The sequence below is a fragment of the Aspergillus tubingensis genome (assembly GCF_013340325.1).
Source record: "Aspergillus tubingensis WU-2223L DNA, scaffold_1, whole genome shotgun sequence".
Classification (NCBI taxonomy): Eukaryota; Fungi; Ascomycota; class Eurotiomycetes; order Eurotiales; family Aspergillaceae; genus Aspergillus; species Aspergillus tubingensis.
Genome location: NW_023336275.1, coordinates 103,435 through 125,657, shown reverse-complemented (window position 1 = coordinate 125,657; position 22,223 = coordinate 103,435). Strand labels below are relative to the sequence as shown.

The 22,223-nt window shown below is 50.7% G+C and overlaps 8 protein-coding genes across 8 annotated transcripts; 4 read left to right on the top strand and 4 right to left on the bottom strand.

Moving 5' to 3' along the window:
• Positions 1-408: 408 nt before the first annotated feature.
• AtWU_00048 (putative l-fucose permease) lies at positions 409-2,278 on the top strand (the record flags this gene model as incomplete). The annotated part of the gene is made up of 6 exons (XM_035495164.1): positions 409-543; positions 604-704; positions 757-974; positions 1,070-1,414; positions 1,484-1,714; positions 1,845-2,278. 6 exons carry the CDS (start codon positions 409-411, stop codon positions 2,276-2,278), a joined length of 1,464 nt encoding a protein of 487 aa, XP_035351057.1.
• A 907-nt stretch (positions 2,279-3,185) lies between these two features.
• On the bottom strand, positions 3,186-6,154 carry AtWU_00047 (non-specific serine/threonine protein kinase; the record flags this gene model as incomplete). The annotated part of the gene is made up of 5 exons (XM_035495163.1): positions 3,186-5,431; positions 5,489-5,636; positions 5,699-5,816; positions 5,883-5,911; positions 6,101-6,154. 5 exons carry the CDS (start codon positions 6,152-6,154, stop codon positions 3,186-3,188), a joined length of 2,595 nt encoding a protein of 864 aa, XP_035351056.1.
• Positions 6,155-8,691: 2,537 nt separating this feature from the next.
• On the bottom strand, positions 8,692-10,242 carry cdc43 (protein geranylgeranyltransferase type I subunit CDC43; the record flags this gene model as incomplete). Its single annotated transcript, XM_035495162.1, has 5 exons — positions 8,692-8,834; positions 8,896-9,004; positions 9,072-9,442; positions 9,531-9,576; positions 9,646-10,242. 5 exons carry the CDS (start codon positions 10,240-10,242, stop codon positions 8,692-8,694), a joined length of 1,266 nt encoding a protein of 421 aa, XP_035351055.1.
• Positions 10,243-10,692: 450 nt separating this feature from the next.
• On the top strand, positions 10,693-11,495 carry AtWU_00045 (uncharacterized protein; the record flags this gene model as incomplete). Its single annotated transcript, XM_035495161.1, has 3 exons — positions 10,693-10,830; positions 10,913-11,344; positions 11,430-11,495. 3 exons carry the CDS (start codon positions 10,693-10,695, stop codon positions 11,493-11,495), a joined length of 636 nt encoding a protein of 211 aa, XP_035351054.1.
• Positions 11,496-11,786: 291 nt separating this feature from the next.
• Positions 11,787-12,559, bottom strand: AtWU_00044 (CFEM domain-containing protein; the record flags this gene model as incomplete). The annotated part of the gene is made up of 3 exons (XM_035495160.1): positions 11,787-12,163; positions 12,272-12,404; positions 12,473-12,559. 3 exons carry the CDS (start codon positions 12,557-12,559, stop codon positions 11,787-11,789), a joined length of 597 nt encoding a protein of 198 aa, XP_035351053.1.
• Positions 12,560-14,485: 1,926 nt separating this feature from the next.
• On the top strand, positions 14,486-16,564 carry AtWU_00043 (putative MFS transporter; the record flags this gene model as incomplete). Its single annotated transcript, XM_035495159.1, has 7 exons — positions 14,486-14,528; positions 14,597-14,730; positions 14,797-15,186; positions 15,243-15,734; positions 15,796-16,204; positions 16,263-16,430; positions 16,494-16,564. 7 exons carry the CDS (start codon positions 14,486-14,488, stop codon positions 16,562-16,564), a joined length of 1,707 nt encoding a protein of 568 aa, XP_035351052.1.
• A 568-nt stretch (positions 16,565-17,132) lies between these two features.
• On the bottom strand, positions 17,133-17,988 carry AtWU_00042 (uncharacterized protein; the record flags this gene model as incomplete). Its single annotated transcript, XM_035495158.1, has 2 exons — positions 17,133-17,186; positions 17,299-17,988. The coding sequence occupies 2 exons, from the start codon at positions 17,986-17,988 to the stop codon at positions 17,133-17,135; spliced, it is 744 nt and encodes a 247-aa protein (XP_035351051.1).
• Positions 17,989-19,255: 1,267 nt separating this feature from the next.
• On the top strand, positions 19,256-22,118 carry AtWU_00041 (uncharacterized protein; the record flags this gene model as incomplete). Its single annotated transcript, XM_035495157.1, has 4 exons — positions 19,256-19,337; positions 19,529-19,612; positions 19,695-21,005; positions 21,061-22,118. 4 exons carry the CDS (start codon positions 19,256-19,258, stop codon positions 22,116-22,118), a joined length of 2,535 nt encoding a protein of 844 aa, XP_035351050.1.
• Positions 22,119-22,223: the final 105 nt, after the last annotated feature.

The following is a 22,223-nucleotide window of genomic DNA, read 5'->3' as shown; positions in this document are numbered from 1 at the left end:
TCCAAGGATTGTCTGGATTTGTGGGGAAGAAGTCTGGGGATGGCGGTGCTACTGCCCGTCTTTACGCTTGGCTGGGCCTACAGAACCAATTCTAGTGAGAGGGGAATGAGGGGGGACTTTGGGGGGAAGAGAAAGAGTGTATTTCCTGGGTTGATGCCAAGGAATATGCTCACATGGGTAGCAAAGATAATGCCCTCATGCTGAACGAAGTCGTACATAAGGTGCCAGGGTGCCAATGTCTGGGGCTTTTTCTTTGCGCTTGAATCCCTGCAAGCATTGCTTATCTTTCCTTTCTCCTACTGCTTCGGTATACTTCTCTTTTACTTTACTACAGTTTCACTTGCTCTTACCTATCGTACTCTCCTTCCTCCATCATTGCTCTGGTCTTAATCTTCCCTCCCCCACAGAATGGGGTTCCTACACTTTCTCAAGACCCGGTCTGGGTTCCGGGTTGACAATAGCAGGACTACTTCTGCAGCTACCCTGACCTTACGCCAAAGTCTTTGGCCCTTGACCCTTGTTACTATACTCTTCTTTCTCTGGGTGAGCCGTGCACCAACCCAACCATTACTCGATTCAATCTGCTAACCCAACTTTCAATAGGGCTTTGCCTACGGCTTGCTCGACACTCTCAACAAACACTTCCAAAACACTCTGAATATCACCCGAACACGCTCCTCGGGTCTTCAAGCAGCCTACTTTGGGTCAGACATTTGCTTGACTACGTACTTATTGCAATCGACTGATTGTCATTAGTGCTTACCCACTTGCGTCCTTGGGATATGCAAACTACATACTCCGTCACTTCGGATACAAAACAGTCTTCATCTTCGGGCTCACTCTATATGGCATCGGCGCCCTCTGCATGTGGCCTGCAGGCTTGAACCGATCGTTTGGTGGCTTCTGCGCTGCTACCTTCGTTATCGGCTCGGGCCTTGGTTCGTTGGAAACCGCTGCTAACCCATACCTTACTGGTTAGTCAACCATCCATATCCGATCTCTAGCTGATACTGTGAGATGAAACAACACCAAAAAAGCCCCCCTGCTAATCACTGAAATGACCGATCAGTCTGTGGTCCACCCAAATACGCCGAGATCCGAATCAATCTCGCCCAGGCGTTCAACGGCATCGGCACCTGCGTCGCACCAGCCCTAGCATCATACGTCTTCTTCACATCCACCGAGGATGACGTGAACGCTCTCAAACGAATACAATGGGTATATCTAGCCATTGGCATCTTTGTCTTTGTTCTTGCCGGCGTCTTCTTCATCTCCACCATCCCCGAAGTAACCGACCAAGACATGGCCTTCCAGGTAGCCGAAACGCACGTTGGCGAACAGGATAAACCATTCTGGAAACAGTATCGACTCTTCCACGCCACGTTGGCACAGTTTACTTATACCGGCGCCCAAGGTACGAAACCCCTTTCTCCTTACGCACCCTTCACAATAACATCCATAACACTAACCCATTACTCCATAGTCGCCATCGCAGGCTACTTCATCAACTACGTCGTCGAAACCTGGCCCGGAACCACCAGCGCCACCGGCTCAAAATACCTCGCCGGCGCACAAGGAGCCTTCGCAATGGGTCGATTCCTCGGCGCGATCATCATGAGATTCGTCAAAGCCCGCTGGGTATTCCTAGCCTATCTCTCACTGACTGTAGCATTTATCGCCGCATCCATAACCCAACGTGATCAGAAAGGCATAGGTACGTTTCATACCCACACCCCAAACCTACCCTACCCATCAATCAATCCACCCCAGTCCAAACAGACAAACACCAAAAGAAAAGGAAAGAAGCCCAACACCCTAAATCACACATTAAAAACCTTATCTAGCAATGCTCTTCTGCACCCTCTTCTTCGAATCCGTCTGCTTCCCCACCATCGTCGCACTAGGTATCCGCGGCCTCGGCCGACACTACAAGCGCGGCTCAGGATTCATTGTCGGCGGAGTATCCGGTGGTGCCGTCGTGCCTCCGATCCTGGGCCACGTAGCCGATATGCGGAATAGTACGGGGTTTGCGATGATCGTTCCGACGATGTTCATGGTCGTGGCGTGGACGTATGCCCTCGCGGTGAACTTTGTGCCGGCGTATCGGGATATGGTTGATAAGGTCGGGGAGAGTGAGATTGGGTTGAGAGATGAAGCTGCTAGTGTCAGTCCGAAGGATGTTGAAAGTGGTGGTGGTCGTGGGGATGAGTTGGCGGATATGGAGAAGGAGAAGGGAGAGGAAACTGCGAGGGAGGAATATACTACTACTAGTAAGTAGGTGGTTTCGGTATAAATGCAGTGACTAGTAGGCGCTGCATAGGGTCATTTCACATTCGTCATGAAATCTCATGTTGCTTACGATCTCGTAAATGCTTTACTATTCTGCTTACTATAAATATTCATATACCCTTGATGCGAATGTGGGCATTAAAAGTGAAGTCTATTCTATCGAGAATTTAATCGGGCATATACACAACCCAGAATCAAAAAGGCCGAGAGCACGCAATGGACGGTGGACAGATCTAAACTGCGTTGATCACCGGGACTTGATCCTCGTGTCTGCCTCTGGGCACCGGCCTTGCGCGACACCTCGTCCAACTAAGATCCAGAATTTGAGTATCTCAATGGGCAGCCGTATGTAGGGGATATCTCTAGAAACAAACAAGTACAAGCAGGAAAGGTATGGAGACAATAGGGAAGGGGTGAACGATAAACGCAGAATAGGGTACACAGAAAGGAAATGCAAAATTGTGCATGATCCGATGTCCTGGTCAGAGAAGATAAGCTTCAGACAAGGTTTTCAAAGTAGATAGCATGAAGGAAGGGTAGAAGGGGAAGGGGGTAAAAATAAGGAGAACAAGAGGGATGGGATGGTATACAAACGCCTCCCAACTCGTCATCCGATCATTATTTTGCGCGCCGCATCATGAAGAAAAAGGCTAGAAGAACAGAAGAGAAATCAATGTCCAAGAAATTTTAGCTCCTTATAGACGCAAAGAAAAGGGGTATAAATGTGTATGAGAAAACAATAAATCAAACAAGCCAACAATGTACCCAGCGAGCCTGTACTCTATAATTGCTGTCGCTTTTGTATTCGGGACTCTCCGTTTCCTAGACTCATGACTCCTAGGATACGGTGACACTGAAACTCCTGGGACACCGCATTCTAATCGGGTGTCACTCAATTAAGATGTATGGGGTGGGCGCGGAGTCGACTCGAGTTCTGCAGCAGGAGCTAGAGTCGGTTTGCCAGTTCGCCCGAAGGACGATCCTGCCAGATGTCCAGCGCCCGTATGGTCTTCCGAGGCAGTGGAGTCGACTGGCGAGCCTGGCCCTTCATCTAGGCCATCAAAAGTATCGACTTCTTCGATATCTTCCTCCATGTCCTCTTCCTCTTCTATTATTTGGCTTTTTCGTGTCCCAGATCGAGGTGCTGCTGCGACCGCAGGGCCTCCAATCCCTATGTCGCCATTTGGGTACTCGGTGCTTGTCATTCCACCCGATACCATCAGATTAGCTGTATGGACCATAGGCCCCTTGAAAGCGGATCGTTTTCGACGTGCAAAGACGAGGCTTGACGAAGGGGAGTAGAGCAGTGGCGCTGGGGCTGCCTCGTTGAACATGTTATTGATCCTCCCGTTAGGGTCATCAATGTCACGGAAACCGTTCTGCGTGCCTCGCACCAGACGGATATTACTGGGAAATCGGGCAGACGCACTTGGCGTCGTGGGAAGGACTTTGACTGATGTGTGAGGCGATTTCGAGATTCGAGCCGTTGGGGTCGACGCTGAACCAATACTATTTGAAGAAACAGACGATGCTTTAGAGTGGCTATGGGCATGATGGATGCTGCGGATGGAGGACACGGAAGATGAAGTGGACTTGCGACCACGCAGACCTGCGGAGGACCGCCGGTATGAACCTCTTGGGGTGATCGGAGATGGCGAGAGAGAGTTTCTCTGGCTAGTGCTCAAGGGACGATTGTGGCGAGGGTAGGAATGGCGGTTGTTCGGATAGGAAGCACTGCTCGGGGCTAAGCTGCTGGCATTCGATGAGCGCTTGATCTGTGTTGGCGTCAACAAGTCACCAGAGTGCGCGGTGGCCCCAGATGCCGAAGTGGGCTTCTTTCCAGTATCCTGGCCCTTGGCCGGGCTCAATTTCTCGGAGAGAAACTTGCGATGGCCTCCTTGACCCCCAGCCGCCTTGGCGTGAGGAGATTTGGCTCTCTTTGCAGACTCCACAAACCAGTGCTTCAACGAGGCCAATTGGCTTATTATCGGATACTGGCGGCGACCGGTGCGGCGTCTAAAAATGCCATTGTTGTGCTGGGCCAATTCAGGCTGCGAGGCGCTCACATGCAACGTGCTCGGCCGTCGTGCTTGATCCTTCGGTGGTGGTGGGGGACGCTGCCGGGTCGAACTAGCAGAACGAATGGAATCTTTGTCAATGGGGGGCGGAGGCGTGCTAGAATCTGGTGACTGCAGGGGTGTCGGTTCGGGAAGCATTGGCAGCTCTGGGACAGCAAGCTGAGAAGGGAGACTCCGTCTGTCTCGCCGTCCTCGCTCACGAAGATGAGTGTCTGCGGCGTGGCCCTCTTCGTCGACTTCCACAAGGGCGGCCGAGATCTTTTCCAGCCGACTGCTTGCTGCACTCAAGCGACGAATATTCTTAGCTTCCGCTTCACGCTCGCGTCGTTTACGCTCCCTCTTCTGCTCTTTTCGCTGCTCCTTTTCGATCAACAATGCCCACCAACCAGCGAGGGGGTCACAGCGTTGAGAGAGAACGCTCTCGACAACCTCATCGATGTTGACTCCTGCACTCTTCATGCGCTGCAGCGTGGTCCTCTCCAGAGGGGTCGAGAAGGCGGCTGGGCGCGGAATCTTGAGTATCGCCAACTGTTCGGGAGCATGCTCTGCAAGAAACGGATGGGCAAGGATCTCGTCCAGACTGGGTCGAATAAGGGGCCGCTTCGAAAGGAGTAGATTGATGAGGGCTTTGGCATCGTCGGGAAATTTATCGTTGAATATTGCTTCTTCACCAAGAATCCGAGCCTTTGTTACTTGGTCGTCATCATCATCGAATGGCAACTCCCCAGCAAGCAGGGCGTAAAGAATGATACCCAAGCTCCAGACATCCACCTTCTCGCCAGCATACTTCTCGCCCTTGAGCATTTCGGGAGCGCTATAGCATACTGTTCCACAAAACGTCTGCAAGTAACTCGCCTTGCCTTCATATTCGCGAGTGAACCCAAAATCGCACAGCTTCACGTTCTCATGTTTGTCGAGTAAGATGTTCTCTAGCTTGAGATCACGGTGAACGCAAGATTTGCTATGGACATAAGCAACGGCTCCCACTAGTTGCGTGAAAATTCGCTTGACTTTGTCTACCGGTAACGGACCATGCCGAAGGAGATAGTTGTACAGCTCATCACCTGCTCGAGTGTGTTAGCGGTATCCTACTACATCTACAGCAGCATCTCGCCACGTACCCGGGCAGTACTCGAGAACAAGCCAGACCAGCTTTTCCGTCACAATGACTTCGTATAGGCGGGCAATGTGGGGATGGAGGAACTGGCGGTGATGATGGATCTCGCGTGCCAGATTTCGGTCTTCCTTACTCGAAGACTTGAGCACCACCTGCGCGCAATCCTGTCAGGTTTATCTAACACATAAGTAGTGGGCTTTTTTCATAGACGTACCTTGGAGCCATTGGTAAGCTTATGTGAAGCGAGATATACTTTGCCAAAGGAACCCTTCCCAATCAATCTCCCAAGCGTGTAGTTTCCTACAGTGCGAAGATCCTTCGAAGAGAATTCCCTATGAAGACGATTATTGTTAGCATCCAGGCTGAAGACGAAGGCGAGGTTGGGGAGTTTTGCTTACTCCAGCAGTGCATTGTATGATTGGGCAAGCTGTTCATAGCGCAAGATCCCAGTCAGTTGAGCCATTTACCAAGACAAGAGAAAAAGGGATTCGATCCTGGACCGGGGACGGAGTCCTGCATGTGTTCCGAAAGAAAAGAGAGATGGCGGAGAATAGGACATGCGCATTGCAGAGGATCTTCGACCTCCAAACTTAAAAATCAAAAAGCCGAGACGCACCTTCTCTTTTTGTTTCTGGGCCTGGACCTCCGCTCTCGTCCTCGGAGGTGGCATGTGTTAAGATTATCTCCGCCTGCCTGGGGGAAGTCCGCGGAGATGGAGTATGCGTGTCTGAGATGGTTCTGTGCAGGATTGGAGTGGTACTAAGGTGTCAAGGGTGGCCATCCAACGTAGGGAGGAATATATAGAGAGTGAACCGAAGGCCGCTGTCGCTCCGGTTGTAAGGGGTGGGGGTTCCAGGAGATCGCAAATCGACGCCGACGTGGGTGAGAAGGAGTGGAAGGTATCAAGGAGGCGATTGTTCGGAACAGCCGATGAAATACAAGAGTATATGATGACGGTCTAATCTGTGACAAAAGGAATGAGGGGCGGATAGCTCGAATGAACTTTGAGGCACGAGGGAACGTAGGACGGGCGCGCAAGTCGGTGATGGTAGCTATCTAGTAGCTAGTTGTCGGCAGGAGTGTGGAAAGCTCGGAACCGCAATAATTCGGAGAAGGAACGGGCAGAGTAGGGGAGGCCGATAAGGGATGATACACTAAGCTAGATAGTAACAGATCCAGCGGACGTTAGTGTTGTTTCAGGAAGGTATGTGGTTCTATAGCGACAAGCTGCAAACAAAAGTGCGGGAGTGGATGAAGGAGAGGGAAGAGAAAGCCAAAGAGAGCGCGGGGGGGGATGTTCTGGAAAAGAAGGCAAAAACATACCAGCCAGACAAACTCAGTAAGGTTGATGATGATTAGTTAGTAGTAAGGCAGGGCCCGTAGCTTGAGGGGCAATCTGTACAGCGATGTGGAATAGAAACAATAAATCCGGTATTAGATGACGACAGGTGCTGGGCAATTTCAATAAAGCAGCAGCCAAGCCAGCCAGCTAGCCAGCAGACAAGCAAGCAAGCAAAAGTAAAAAAGCACGCCTCAAATTCTCTAGCCAGCCGACCAGCAAGCGAGCAGGAAGTTGAGGGTGATGGAGGGGGGTAAGGAAAGGAAAGGAACGATGATAATAATAGTAGTCTTGGTAGTGGAAGTAGTAGGAGGAGGACTGGGTTAGGAGAGCCTGGCAAGGACGGAGTTGGGGGGGACTGACGACAGCCGGCAGGGGCGTGCATGAGCCCAGGGGAGAGAAAGAGGGAGGAGACTCACTATGTCTGTCTGTGTGGGTGGGTGGGTGGAGTGGAGTGGTCAGTGATGATGATTGTGATGATGATGAGCAGATAAAATTGTGGTCCTCAAAACAATATACTGGCTAATTAAAAATGAGTGTGATTGAACAAAGAATGAAATGTGACAATGATGCTGAAAGGAGTGTAAGAAGGATATTTACTAACAGTAACTCTTCTACGTACACTGGAATGATTATTATTATTATTATTGTTTGTTTCTTTTCTCCCCTTCCTCCTTTCCCCATAAAAACCTCCGAAACCCATTTCCAACAATAATAGTGATATTATTATTATTATTATAAAATGTCAAACCTACGATTTCTATTTCTATTTCTATTTTCCCCCTTCCATCTTCGAATTCCATACTAGTATTTTATTCACTGTTAATTAATTACTCTTAGCCGCCCGGCCACATTTTAGCCGGTGGGAACGTGGGCCGTTTCTGTCATTGCGTTCAGGCACCTTTGGGACTGGCTTTGCATATCCTCAGAGGTATTACTATCTCATTTTCCATTACTATTTGTTCTTACCAAATTATATTATGGATTTCTTACTACGGAGTAATAAAATAAACTTACAATCCAGGAGAATTTAAGATTACTCCTGATCCTTCGAGATTTCTTCTTTCCTCAATAGTCAAAATAGTCCTCCCCCCTCTCCGATTAGCATAACTATGCAAAATACTCTGTACCGTTCCGTCCGCCGTTCCGAAGGGCCGATGTCATCGATCCCGGCCTTGCTTCCCGTTACAGGAAGGAAAAGAAGCAGTAATTGGGGGCATATGTGGATCATAACATCATAACTACTAGTAGTAGCTAGCATCATTCATAACTACGTACTTACTGTAGTCTAGTCAGCCAGCAGCCCCTGAAATTCCCCAACTTAACAGCCGTTTTCAATCAACATCGTCATCGCTTTTTAGTCAACCTTGCGCGGCGGTCCCTAACTAATTAACTCCCGGCAAATCCGAACCCCCTGATTACTTTGACAGGTTAAGAATAAGTCGACACTTAAAGCTCTGATAGGGTCTTCGCTTATGACATGCCTCCCTAGTTTCTTCTTGTAAACGCCCCTACCACACGTATCTGGTATGGATTGTCCATCTTGTTTCGCGGGCCTGTCACTTCAGAGATTGAATAAGTTGTCATAGAAAGTCCTGGAAATCAGTCATCACATCATACGATGACTGCATCATCTGTGACATACTACTTCTATAGGTCAATATAACCCGATACGGGGAGGGGGGTCACCTTATCTACATTGTAAAGGCTAGAAGATACACAAGTACAGTAACATCAAGTTGGCTCATTACTGTCGTGTATATAAACAATCAATTCATTTAGCATGGTTGGGGTATATGACTGACAAGTTCCATCTCACCGAGACCCGAGACCCAAAGCTTCCGACCCTATTCAATTAACCCATCACTTCAAACCCCTTCTTTCCACCAAGGGAGAGACTGTAGTTGCTGCACGGCCCGATGGCTCATACACAGCGCTGGATCAACCCCATCTAGCCCTTCCTCCCCCTGGAACGCGAGGGCGACCATCCCAAAGTAGGAATGGAGGAGATCTGCAATGGTCAGTCAGCGAGGAAATTACCAGACATTAATAACACCCCCAAGGGTACCAACCTGGTGGCTCGCCCACACCCTTTCCAAAACCGCCGATGATATGCTGTGTTTTCCCGAGAAGATATTGCCGATTCCGACTTGCGTCCACGAGGTCTAACCTATTCATCATCTGTCCACGGACGATCGGATCAGCAATGTCACTCTTTCACTCTTTCACACAAACTGTGGTTGCTTACATCTAATGTCGCCAGGTTCCAGAATGAGTAACATGTATCAGCATACTTATTACATCGCCCATTGAAGCCTGCACATCGTAGATCCTGTTCCGTTGGTGGCGGTATAGCGGGGAGCTTATCGAGGCTCTCATCTAAGCTTACTTCTTCAACAGCCTCCGGTACCGGTTTCGGAACCTCATTCACCTCCGGGCTGTTATCATCGTCCGAGTCCTCCTCGGTGTCGCCGAGTTCTGTCGTTTGTCTGGCAACGAGCCAACGAACCAAGGACTCGAATTCGTTCGCGCCTGGCGAAAGGACTGGCGGTGGCTTCTGATCCTTTGCCATACGATTTAAGAACGTCAAGGCGCCCATTGCGCAATACGTATGACCGGCTGCGGGGGTATACGAGTAAGCTACCATTCTGTAACAATAACGGGGGGCCCAATTCTAAGCAGAGTGAGCAATTTGGATAGAACGTACAATGCGCTTCACAAAAGGGTGCTTCACCCATACCGCCATCATATGCCTGGAATAATGCATCTCAGCATATGTCACATATCAGATTATACGGAGTCAAAGAGTGCAGGCCACTTACTTGACATGCCTGAACAAACGCGGCCAGCTTGTCCACATCAATGTCCTTGATGCCATCCACATCTGCCCCGCCATTCCCCCGCAGAATATACCGCGTGCCTGCCGCAAAGCAGCAAAAGCGTAGATCACCACCACCCTCAATCTTCCCTCCCGGACCCAGCACCTCTCCAAAGCTTCCATTATCACGCTGCATGCGCGGCAGCCATTGTAGACACTCCTTCCGCTTCACTCGTGATAAATCATCGCCCAGGATGATAAGGAGCTCCAGCGCAAAGAAGGTAGAAGGTACATTTGCCGGATCCCAAGCTTCATTATCCGATGTCCGATTCCTCGCGCCAAAATCCGTTCCAGTGAAGGCTCGAAATCCGCCCGTGGGAACCTGGCAGTGGTAGATCCAGTCGATGTAGCCTTGTCGCTCTTCGGGGGTGGTTTTGCTCTGCAAGACGCCGAGGAGGTCTAAGCCGGCGACCGTGAAAAAGGCGAGAAGCATGCGATTGGAGTCATTGGAGGTGTATAGGCTGGGAAGGAAGGTTTTGAGACATCGTAGGAAATACTTGATGTGTCGTTCTTTGGTAAAGGTGACTGGGACGTCGGTCATGATGTCAGTGCCCGCGATAATAATACCAACTTCTCCCGTGCGGAGCTCTGGCCATATAATGTAGGTTAATATAGAGGTATAGAGAGTGTGCACCAGGAGAAAAAGGGGACAGGAGCCTCCTCCGAATAAGCCGACAAATTGCTTTTCTTTGAGAGGGGGGTGGGCTTCCGCTAATTGTTGGTCTTGCGCATTCCCGGCCTGCTCTTCTCCATCTCGATCGGAGGCTGCCAAAAGTCCAGCCCCACTCGGCCGCCGGGGAAATCCAATTCTCGTTCCCCAATTCTAATCCCATCGGTCGAAACAATGTTTCTTGTTATTCACAATTGAGACAGCTGCAGAGCTCAACCTTTCGAATACTCTCTGCAACCCGGCCGTGATACATTAACGCATGTGTTACACCAGAAAACAATACTAGCTGGCTGCCCGTTACAGCCATTCAATCAATTCAGCATGGCTCTCCTTTCCTCCAAGACCTTGATCCAGGCACATGCCTTGTTCCTGTTTGTGCTGGCCGTGTACCTGACCAGGTCGCCAGAGGTCGTGACCGAGTCTGACCTCGTCTTCATGCTGGGGGAGTTCTTGAATCTGGTATGTTTATGTTTATATCTTCACTCGGCCCCCTTGATACCTCCCGTCGGTTTACTAAATATCTCTCGTTCAATCAATTCAGGAGGCAACCCCTAGTATCTCCCGACCTCAATCCCCTTTCGCCCTATGCGGTGTCCTTCTCGTCGTCGATGCCCTGGTCGACCTCATTCTTGTGACCAAGGTCCCGCAAATTAACGAGATCCTGGCCATGGCTCAAGCCGCTAGAGTGCAATCACCTATACCAGTGGCAGGGGCTGTACGCACGAACCCCTTCATGGCACGCTTGACCTCGCTCTACTCGGAGATCTGGACCCTCCTTTCCGCCGCTCGTTTCTGTATCTTCTTTGCCGTTTCCTTTTTCATATACCAGAGTCAACCATCGGCGTGGGGAATGGATGCCGCTACCGGAATGGGGAACTACGGCACTGCCGGTGCCGCTACATCGGGTCTGGATCAGCTGAAAAACAGGGTGGTATTCACATATGGCTTTATGGAAATGATGTTTTGGTTATGGGTAAGCTTTTCCCCCGCCCCACGATTGCTCCCCAGAGAAAGCTCTGGCGGGTATGCCAGTGTCATGATTTGCTGACAATTGATAGATCTTCATCACCCTCAGGGAAGAGCGACAGGAAGCAGCTAACCGGTTCGTGGAACAGGACCGGTAGACGAATTCATGCAGTCGGCATGACCCTCGCACTACTGAGTATACATCTCTATTTGTAGGCAATACAGTGACCTCTGCGGCAAAAGACACTGTGACCTTGATTCCGATCCTATCATACAAACTAATAAGCATATTACAGTTAACTGCTGGTCCAGTTCAATTTAGCCAGCCTTCGTGAAAGGCGATTATTTGTAGGACACTATTCTGCCGCCCTGAACATAGGACAGAACCACTTTTGCTCTCAATGATCATCACTCGTAGCACCATCAGGTGACCCGTTATCCGGTGCCCTCTAAAGAAGCAATGCATAAAAGGCTGCCCCGAGGATCGCAGCAAGGCCAGCACTGCTATCTCCCAGAATAATACCAGCCGCACTGCTAGCAGTCGCATTGCTTGCGGCATTCTTATCAGTTGCAGTAGCGCCCTGCGTTTTCACAGACTGAGTGTTGCTTCCCGTTTTGGTAGCATTCGCCGCACTGGCAGAGCTGGATGAGTCGAGGCGGGTTCCGTTAGCTGCACCAGTCGAGGTAGTAGTCGCAGAAGCACCAGTCGTTGTGCCCGTGGTCTGCAAAGTAGCACTCGCGGTGTTTCCATTTGTGCAACTGGCGCTTTGGGGGAGATCAGTTACGCCGGCGCCACCGCAGATCTGCTGTGCGAAATTGAGGGCAGCTGGAACACGATCGACCCATTAGAAGCCGTCATTATAGCCGAGCCGACGCCATGTACCACACGGCCAGATAAGGGTTGAGGATATTGGGAGAGGAAGATTGGACATACAGGTCTGATCCTCTGCAGAGCACGTAGAAGCAACGCAGCAGGAAATACCAGTGATGAAGGACTTGTCGGAGCAGATGCAGTTCACATCAATGGCCTTGCAAGTTTTAGGGATAGAACCGGTGGCGCAGTCTCTCTGGGATCGGTTCAGCTACATAGAACCAGCAATACTCGGGCAGACAAGTTGTCGTAACTGGGACTTACCGCGCAGGGTGGAAGGCTGTCCATCCCCTGGCCAGCTACCAAGCCCAGGCCAGCGAAAAGAGCCAAGCTAACGTGGTAGAGCTTCATCATGTCCTTGGAGTTTGACTAGCGGGTTATGAAATGGGATAGAGAGATGTTGGTTGATGGAAAGACGATTGGGGGCTCGAAACGAGGGGAGAATAAAGTGGGAGAAGAGAAGGGGAAAAGAAGCAAGAAGTAGACAAAGTGCTGGAAGTGGAGGGAATGTGACACATGAATCAAGTGAAGAAGGAACGATTGGGGTCTAGCCAACAGTATTCACCTCCCTTCCTGGCTTGGAAGGCACTCCAGAAGTGATCCATGGCCAAGAGGTCTGTCTTAGTATGAGTTTGTGTATTTGAAGCTCCTTGCCTTTGGAGTCTCTAGCTAGAACCACTACCAATCACTGCTACACTATCTATATCGATGAAACCCGTCCCAGGAAAGAGCGCCTACTTCATCAAAAAGTGAGGATTTCCGTTGTTATGCTCATTATGTGAGGAGATAATTAATAGGATACTTGGAACGAATTCAAGGGCTATCTATAATATTAGGTTGTACCTAAGCGGGCCCCAGAAAGTATCCCTGGTGGGTTTTGCTCCGATGGCGGATGGCCAATCCGCTTGTTATACATAATGACAACACTGGACATTGTACTAGTACTTCATACGTACTGCTAGGTTGCTGCCCATGCCATTGACTGGCAGCAGAGAATAAGGGAGGTGACCAAATGGATAAGGAAAACAATGGTCCATGAGACCATCGTCGGAACCCCGGAGGAATGTAGTTATGCATGCCAGTGCACCGAAGTAACCACTGAAGTTGGACAGAAACTAAGATATCTATCTACTCATGTATCTAAAGTACGAGCCACCTCCAGGAGAGGAGGAGTTCACTTCGCCCGCCACTAGAAAGGTAGTCTAATGGATGGCCCAATCTTGTATGAAGATCCCCCGAGCCAATTGTTGATCTTCCAGCCAGGATTACTTGTGTAAGTTGGAGATTTCAGCTGGACTGGTCAAACTTTCGAGGCCCCAACATGCAGGAAGTGTTCATTTCAGGTGGTCTTCTGGCCCTGATCAGTATCCCTTGCATTTCAAATTGAGTGGGCATCGGAGCCATGTTTCAGTCTTGAAATGAATGTCTCCCCATTTGCTTGCAGCCTCGGATTATGCATGCATGCATGAGCAGCCGAGGAGGGCTTCGATGTGAACATGGCTAATCACTGCGGAAGGATTGTGTGGCGCTTATTAGCCAATATAAAGTTTCTCTCAGCGTACACCTTGTAAGGTGTAGGCTTGATTCGACCTCCAAGAATTTGCAAGATGTGCTAGTGTCTCTTTGTGTATCACCCTGATGTCCAATAAGACAAAATTACACAGGATTGGTATGAGTTATTAGGTATGATAGACTTGCCGTGTCTGATAAATGAGTTATCCCTTTGAGTTACACTACCTCATCCGATCGACATCCTCCAGACAAGTACTTTCAGAAAGATGGTCAGAAGGCTGGGGTCCACGATCCAATTTTGGGTCTGGCCGCCCCCGTTAGAAATAGAGTACTAGACTATTTCGTTCTTTCATAGCCAGTAGTAAATTCACCAGGGTAATCCTGACCCGCGCCCACCAATTTGGTTTCTGATGATATACACGAACTAGGGTTGTAATTATTCATTACTACCACCGCCCTTGCAGAACGAGAAATGTCCCCTCGGGACACCCATCATTTATGAATTTCTGGAAGGCAGAAATTCCCCGCAAACTGTATTCCCTCGTCTAGAAATACTTCAATTGTGAACACTTTGCATGACGACTTCCCCGCGTGATCCTCGTGGGACCTTGATTTCGCCTTCCAGAGTCCCCAGCCGGAGGAGTCTAGGCGTCCGACCATCAACAATAGGCTTCCTTGTACTATCTTTCGGTTGATTCCACCTTAGCCGGTGACCGTTCGCTCTTGTTTCTTATTGTATCTTCCTGGCTACGAATAAATAATACCATGGGGCTTGGCGTGTTGGATACCAAGCGCCCTCATGTACCAGGTAGGAGCCATCTCATGCAACAGCGATGCTTGTCTCTGCAAAATACACTGAACACTGCTTTTGAATAGGGACCACGGACATACTTGAGCGAGAACACTCCAACAATGAGCCGGTCATCGACTCAAATTTAAAATACGATCGGTCGGGCTCTGTACCCATCCTACTTGTCCCTCAGCCAAGCGATGATCCCAACGATCCATTGGTGTGTTGAAGTCACTCTTGAGGAGCTACGAGCTACATGGGCAATAGCTGACAATCTCGAAACAAGAACTGGCCACTCTGGAAGCGCGATGTCATGCTTTTGGTTCTGTCTTTTGTCGCGGTGCTGTGCGCAACGACAAGCTCGCTGATGGCTGCCAACACCGTAACAATTGCTCTTTACTATGGCAAGAGCTTCACCTCAGTCGCGCTTCTAACTGGGTATCATCTCTGTGGTGTTGGAGTGGCTGGGATCTTGATTGTACCTACAGCACGAGTTTGGGGAAAGCGTCACCTCTTCCTGCTCGGAAATGCCTTGATGGTGGTGAGCTGTGCCTGGGCTGGGGGCAGTAAGCACAACTACCAGAGTCTGTTATGGGCTCGTATTTTCCAGGGGATTGCTCTTGCTCCATTCGAAGCTCTGGTCAATGCATGTGTCGGTGACTTGTTCTACGTGCACGTGAGTATAAACCGCATCTCACGAACCTCACAAGCACATGCTGATCAAGCAAACAGGAACGAGGCAAACGGATGGCACTGTCCAACGTTGCTCTCTTTGGTGCAGCCTTTCTTACGCCAGTACTGGCGGGCAAGATCACACATACCCTTGGATGGGACTGGACTTTCTACCTGGTAGCCATTTTCACGGCGGCAGCACTACCTCTCACATTCTTCTTTGTCCCCGAGACAGCTTTCAAGCGACCGGACTACTTGAACGCTGACTTCGAATATGCCAACGATCGCTCCGCCTCGGAAGTCCAGCTCAATGATATCACAACGTCGGAGGTTACTCCAGGGCCCGACAATCAAAAGCAGACCTCATCCGCAGTCGAGCATCGCCAACCTACGTCCTCACAAGAGCTACCCCGAAAGAGAGAGTCAGAAACACCAGCCAAGGTGTCCTACCTCCAAACTCTTAAACCCTTCAATGGACGCAAAACCGACGAGAGCTTCATCAAGCTCCTTTTACGGCCCTTTCCCTTATTCTTCCACCCCGCAATCCTTTGGGTAAGCCATGCTGCAGAAAGCCTCATCAAGCCACAAGCTTACGTTTTGACCATCATACTAGGCATGCTTGATCCAAGGCGTAATCATCGGATGGACCGTATTCATCGGTGTCGTCCTAGCCGCCATCTTCCTCGGCCCACCCCTATGGTTCAACGAGGTGCAAACCGGGTACCTGTACACGGGGGCCTTCATCGGTTCCATACTGGGTCTGATCCTATCGGGCCTTCTCTCCGATTCGATGAACCGCATCATGATTAAACTCAACCGAGGGAAGTACGAGCCGGAGTTCCGCATCCTCCTCGTGATCTTCCAATTGATCTTCTGCGGCGCCGGGCTGTATGGGTTTGGTATCATCGCTGAGGATGTCGCGCGATATGGATGGCTGGTGGCGGACGTGTTCTTCGCTCTGGTTATCATAGGCATGGTGATGGGCGCTGTCGCGAGTGCGCTGTACATTGTCGATGCACATCGTAAGTATAGCTGCCAGATGCGGGATTTATTATGGTTCAAAGCTGACGCTTCCAACAGGCGAGATTGCCATCGAGTCTTTTACATGCATGCTGGTGTTCAAGAACATGTTCAGCTTTGTGTTGACGTTCTATGCCTATGACTGGCTGTTGCTGAATGGCATCAAGCCGGCTTTCCTGGCCATCTCTAGCATTCAGATGGGAGTCTGTGCCTTGAGCATTCCGATGTGTAGGTGTTTCTTGCTGTTACTCCTACTCCTACTCGCCCGGGGAGGGACTAACGTGTTTCTAGATATCTTCGGTAAATGGAATCGCTCATTCTTCAGCCGCCATGATATTCTGAAGATGCTGCACTTGCGGTGAAGATACACGATCTACGGATGATGATCTTTGATTATTTGCTTTTTTGTTTCTCCCTTGTTAAGAATACCCCTCACTGGATTTGACAGTAACTTTCAGCGATCGCAACTATATACATTTTTAGCTCGACTCTAGAGTTTTAGAAGAAAAAGAAAACAAAAGTAAACAAAACAATACCCGAAGACTCCCGAGGCTGGAAGGACTCGTCCCGCGTGACCTCTCCGGACAGGATTGAATTAGCCAAGCAAGTAGAACCACAGTAAACCCATGGATGGATCCACTGACGAAGTGGTAGAGTAAGGTAGCATTGGGGAAGCTCCGGAAGCCATCCAAACGCCTGGAATCCGTCAACCGCGGTTCAACGCAGCCCAGCGAGCCACCTAAGTACCCACAGCCGATAAAAAAGACCACAATAGAATCAGGAAAAACAAGAGCGACGAAAAAGAAAAAGAAAAAAAAAATTGAAAGGTGAAAGAAGAGGAATAGACAGAAAGAGAGTCATCAGTTTCGTAATCTCATGGTAACCATAATGGCGTTCCGACATATCCAAAGTCCAAAAACATGCGCGCAATCAATAATTCGAGGCAAACACGGTGTCCGATGCAATGACCGCAATCGTTGCAATCTAGAAAATCCCCGGTTAGTTAGAACATGATTTCTGTACACTGTATAGATACTCCATGTAGTATTATGCAGTATATATACTCTATGGAAAACAGAAAGATGGGTAAACTCACCAGAGCCATATCCACGCCGGGAGTAACAATCACATCCAGTACAGGACGATACCCAAGGCGAGACGCAGGCATAAGCGCCAACTTCTCATTATGGCGAATACTCTCCTTCACCTCGGCGATCTTGCGATCCCCATCCACGATATCAAACAGCGCCAGCACATTCCCATGCCGTTGCACTTCCAATGTCAGGGTACGCTCCTCAGGCTGCTTCCCATCTGCTGCAGCTACATTGTCGAACGTGATGGTGAAGTTGCAGTTCCCCCAGCCGGCGGCACTGAAGGATGAGCGCTGGACAGCACCTTTGGCTATCGGGCTGGTTGGGTTACTGCCGGGTAAAGTGACGGACCAGTTGTTCTTGAAGGAGGTCTTGCGGTGTAGTTCGAAGAGTGGGAGGCCCGACGCATCGCGGAACTCGCGACATGGTCGGTTGCTGAACTTGCGCCCTGTAGCGGTGTAGAGCGTCATGCCGTCGGCATCTTGGATTTTGTATGCCACGGCGGATTGGGCATCGCCTTGGGGACGCACGATTAGGAGGGTCTTGGTGTCGGTAATGTGGTCTTTGCGAATGGCGATGGGGCGGCCGGGGGCTTTGAGGGTTCTACGGATTTTGGATTTCGAGGTGGGGAGGGTTGGGAGGAGAGGAGGTTGTTGCTGTTGCTGTTGTTGTTGGTGGGAAGAGAACCAGAACATGGTGGTGGTGGTGTGGGTGGGTGGGTTTCTGTCTGTTTGTTTATGGTGTGGCGGAGGTGTAGTAAGATGTAGGTATACAACTGGAGCCTGGTAGGCTACTAGGGATATTTATTGGGAAACAGGAATTGGGAGGATGAGGAATACGAGATGTGAAGGTGAGAGAGGGAGGGGGGAAGAAGGTGAGAAAGAGGGGTTCGTAAACGAATGACTGAGACTAGTTTAGATAGATAACTTCAACAATACTTAATCCCTTGGGCTGCGCGGGGGGGAACGTGCATCTTTAAGAGCCCTGCGATATTATCAACCCTGGGGTATAGCGAATAGCACGAGCAAGGCAGGCACTGCCATGATGACATGACCCCGGGTCCGCGCGCAATTCATCCGGACCACCAGTTATAACAATGGCTATGGCATTTAGTTTCAACACTAAAAGTGATTAGGCGGGACTGGATCTGAAGGCTCCGGGTCTAGTCTACTAAGTTGTTACACAGACCCAGATTTGGTGCTTGCGTGTGCAAGTCTAGACTAGCTAGTGAGTGGGTAGAGAGGTGGATGGGATGCATGATGGCTGTCGTTACCAGACAGTGCATGAGTGTATGAGTGCCTGATCATCCCTCCACCGTGGGAATAATGTTCGTCAGACTTGTTTTGTGCTCTCTGGTTGTAGATGTAGATATTTAAAGTTCACCATCCCACTAGTGAAGAACTGGAACCATGGAATAAGGCTGAATGAAGGAACTGCAGAAGAGTCAAAAAGTCGATGACAAGAGCTGCCAGGCACCCCCGGAAGAAGCAAGAAATGCAACCATTTTCGGGTCTGTTCAGTTCATCATGACATCAGCTCCCGGCCCTGATGTCACTCGCACCTTCCCTTCTCAGCTTCCTTCCTCTCTTCCTCTCTAGCTCTAGCTCTTGCTCTGTTCCTTCCCCAATCAGCGTGGGCAGTCGTTCCTTCCCTTTTTCTGCCTACTAACCGAACTAACTAAACAGTACAGTGCTTTTACTTACTCATACCCTTACTCTCCAGTACTACTACCACCTCATGAAACTCTACCCACAGCATCATCGGCGTCATTAACTTTATCCCCTCCCCCTTCTTACAACACCCACCTTTTAACGTTTCTTCCCTTTTGCTGCCTACCCTTTAACCTTTCCCAATCCCTACCTTTTCTCCTCCTCTTTTCCTTCCCTTCTCCTCCACCCATCTCCTCTTCGTCAGGAATGCCTCGCCTTCTTCTACCCTGTAGACGATCGTCGTTATCTTATCATGGCAACCACCCTTGAACAACCCGCGCCCGTCGAACGCGTTACCCTCGGTCGCTCCCGGTCTGCCCGCTTAGCGGATCAAGGTGAGTTACGATCTGCGTCCTTGCATCCTGGGCTCCTGATCGGCCCTGTGCCCTCTTAGCCTGTTTCACATCCCTACCCTACTTTATCATATCTCCACGCTGCTATGATCGATGATCTCATGCGTCCTAATGTCCCACTTTACTTTGTATACGGAGAAGCGAATCCACAGCTAACACAACACCATGCACAGCTGCGACAGCCGCTCTCTATGTAACCCATCCAGAGCGGAAATTATCAGTTCGTGAGCCCTCGACAGCTGAAACGGAACTAGCCAGTAAGTATCAATTTCGCCTATTCGTATTCACTCTACCATAGGACCAATCCCCCCAAATACTGACTGTCCGTCTGTTCCCTAGCCTTGAAGGCGACAGGCTCCCGCCCCGGATTTAGCCATGCATCTGCAGTAGCCGCTCTCGCTCACGCCCAATCCAAAGGATGGGGGACAAAAGGTGCAGCTACAACACAGCATGTGGAAGACAAGCGCGCCTCCGATGTGCCAAGCCTGGAAGGCTACAAGGCTGCAGCCTTCGTTCTCAGGGACCGTCGGTCGATCGTCAGCTCTTCCACTGGACCTTCAGACCTCAAGTATGACTCGTCCGGAGCTGGTCAGACGGTCGAATCACGTTCCGGTACAACAGGCCGAGATAGGACGCGTTATGCGGTAACGGGTGCTTTATATGCTAACCGAAGGAGAGCTGACTCCGCCCCGTCAGAGGCGCCTCACGTGGGAATGGAGGCGGGCGAAGTCCTTGGGGATCTCGACAACGCCATGGAAGCTAGTAGGATCCAGCATATTGCCAACACCAATGCGCGGCTTTACACCGCTACCCCTCCCGTCGCACCAGAGCTCGACGAATACAAGCGGAAGAGCATCCTGCAGGCTGCAGCAGTCTCTATGGCGCGTGACATGTATGCGGTTGTTGAGGCCAAGGAGCAGGGCCCCATCAGCCCCAGTCGCATGCGCTCCCAGCGGACAGCGACAGGAGCAGAGCCGATGATCTTGCAACAGGCTTTTAGCTTACAAGATGCCGCGGAGAAGCGGGCGGCGGAGAAGTTGGCCAGCATGCAGGATGAGGCGGCCATCTACCGCGAATACTACGGAATCGAGCCCCAGACAACGCGCTCTAGCTTACAGGTCCGCAGACGAAGGCTATCAATCGACAGTGATGCTTCTTCGGTTGACGCTGAGAGGTCGAAGGAGATCAGAAGCCAGATGTATAGTCTGCGAACAAAGCTCGATGCGGTGGATGAGCGCAGAGAAAAGGACCGCGCGCTCCTGATGGAGGCTGCGAGAAGAAATGTCGATGCTACCATCCAAGACATGGAGATGCGTGTTTATGCAGAGACAGGGCGCGCCCCAGCCGCCATGCAGAAGGAACTGGAGGAAACCGCCTTACTTCGCGCAAAGGAGAGACAGGAGACGGATGCGCAGTACCAGTTCGCCGACCGCGTGAATATTAGCTCCCAGAAATACGTCGACATGGCAGATGTGGAGGCTCTCGCTCGTTCCCGGTTGCAACCCACGTTTGATGAAATCACGGACCGTGCGGAAACGAAGCGAGCTAGGGAGATAGAGCAGCGTCTTGATCAGGAAGAGGCTGAGAGACGAGAAGCCATCCAACGCGAGCGAGATGCCGACACAAGGGCAGAGGAGAGACGCATGAGAGGTGAGTTGTTTTGCTGATTGATACCTTGGAGAGAAAGACTAATCATTTGCAATAGCTTCTTTGAGGACCGACTCCAAGTACAAAGAGGAGAAAGCCCGTTTGTGGAGCCGCAAGTCGAAGCGCACTTCCGAGAACGAAACCTATACGTTAACTGGGGCTGTTGACGGAGCAGCAGACGAGGCACGCGCTGAGACTGCGCCGCAACAGACGTCAACGGAGGGTGCTCAGGGGACAACTGCAGGTGCTGTTACGGAGACTGCTCCCGGCGAGGCCATTTCAAAGTCCGAGTCGAAGCTGAGATCATGGTTCAAGGGTCGGCTCGGTCGTCGTCCGAGTGGACTCGCAGCAGGCGAAGCTACGACGTCAGGCAAGGACACTCTGGAAGTGGTCCCTTCAATGGAACCAGGGCCAGCTGCAGAACAGCCAGAGGCTCAAGTAAATGAAACGGTAGAACAGCAACCAGAGCCCCGGGTAGTTGAAGCCACAGGGCAGCAGCCAGAGACCCGGGCAGTCGAAGAGACGGAACAACTGCCGGAGCCCCAGGCAGCTGAGAGGGTGGAAACACAGGAAGCTCGAGAGATCTCAAGAGCTGAGCCAGTGCAGAAATCTGAAGACGAGGACGGGCGAGCTTGGGATATTGCTCATCCAGAAGAGAAGGAACCCGAAGTTCCGGAACTACCGGCTGCTCCTGTTGTCCCTGAAGAATCTGAACAGGCAGCTGCCGAGGACGACTCGCGAGGAGCAGCGCTTCGATCCCATCCTGTGACGGCCAACGACCTTCGCGTTATGAGTAAAAGGATGTCAGTCAGCGAAGGCCAGGATGAGAAGGAAGCTGTCAGCCAGGCAGGTCACGAATCCGCTGGAGATAGGCGCAGTCGTCTCGTGAGTGGGTTCAAGAAGATTGTTTCCAAGAGCTCGTCGGAGGGTAAGACTGAAGGGATTGGCAGCAATGATATTGCTCGTCGAAGCTCGCAGGCCATCCCCACTCCGGGGGTGGAGACGGAGGAACGGCGGGCGAGCGCGGCGGAACAAGGCCTGTCTGTCCCAACCGTTCGGGCAAAGCGAGCGAGCAGCGGGACTGGGCGGGAATCAAGGTTCTCGGAGAAGTTGTGATTGATATGAGTTGATGGTTTGTGTTGTCCATTATTCTATTTGAATGGGGGGCGCGCGGGGTGGGATTTGATCTTACTGTGTAGGAATATCTTTTTGTGTTTGTAC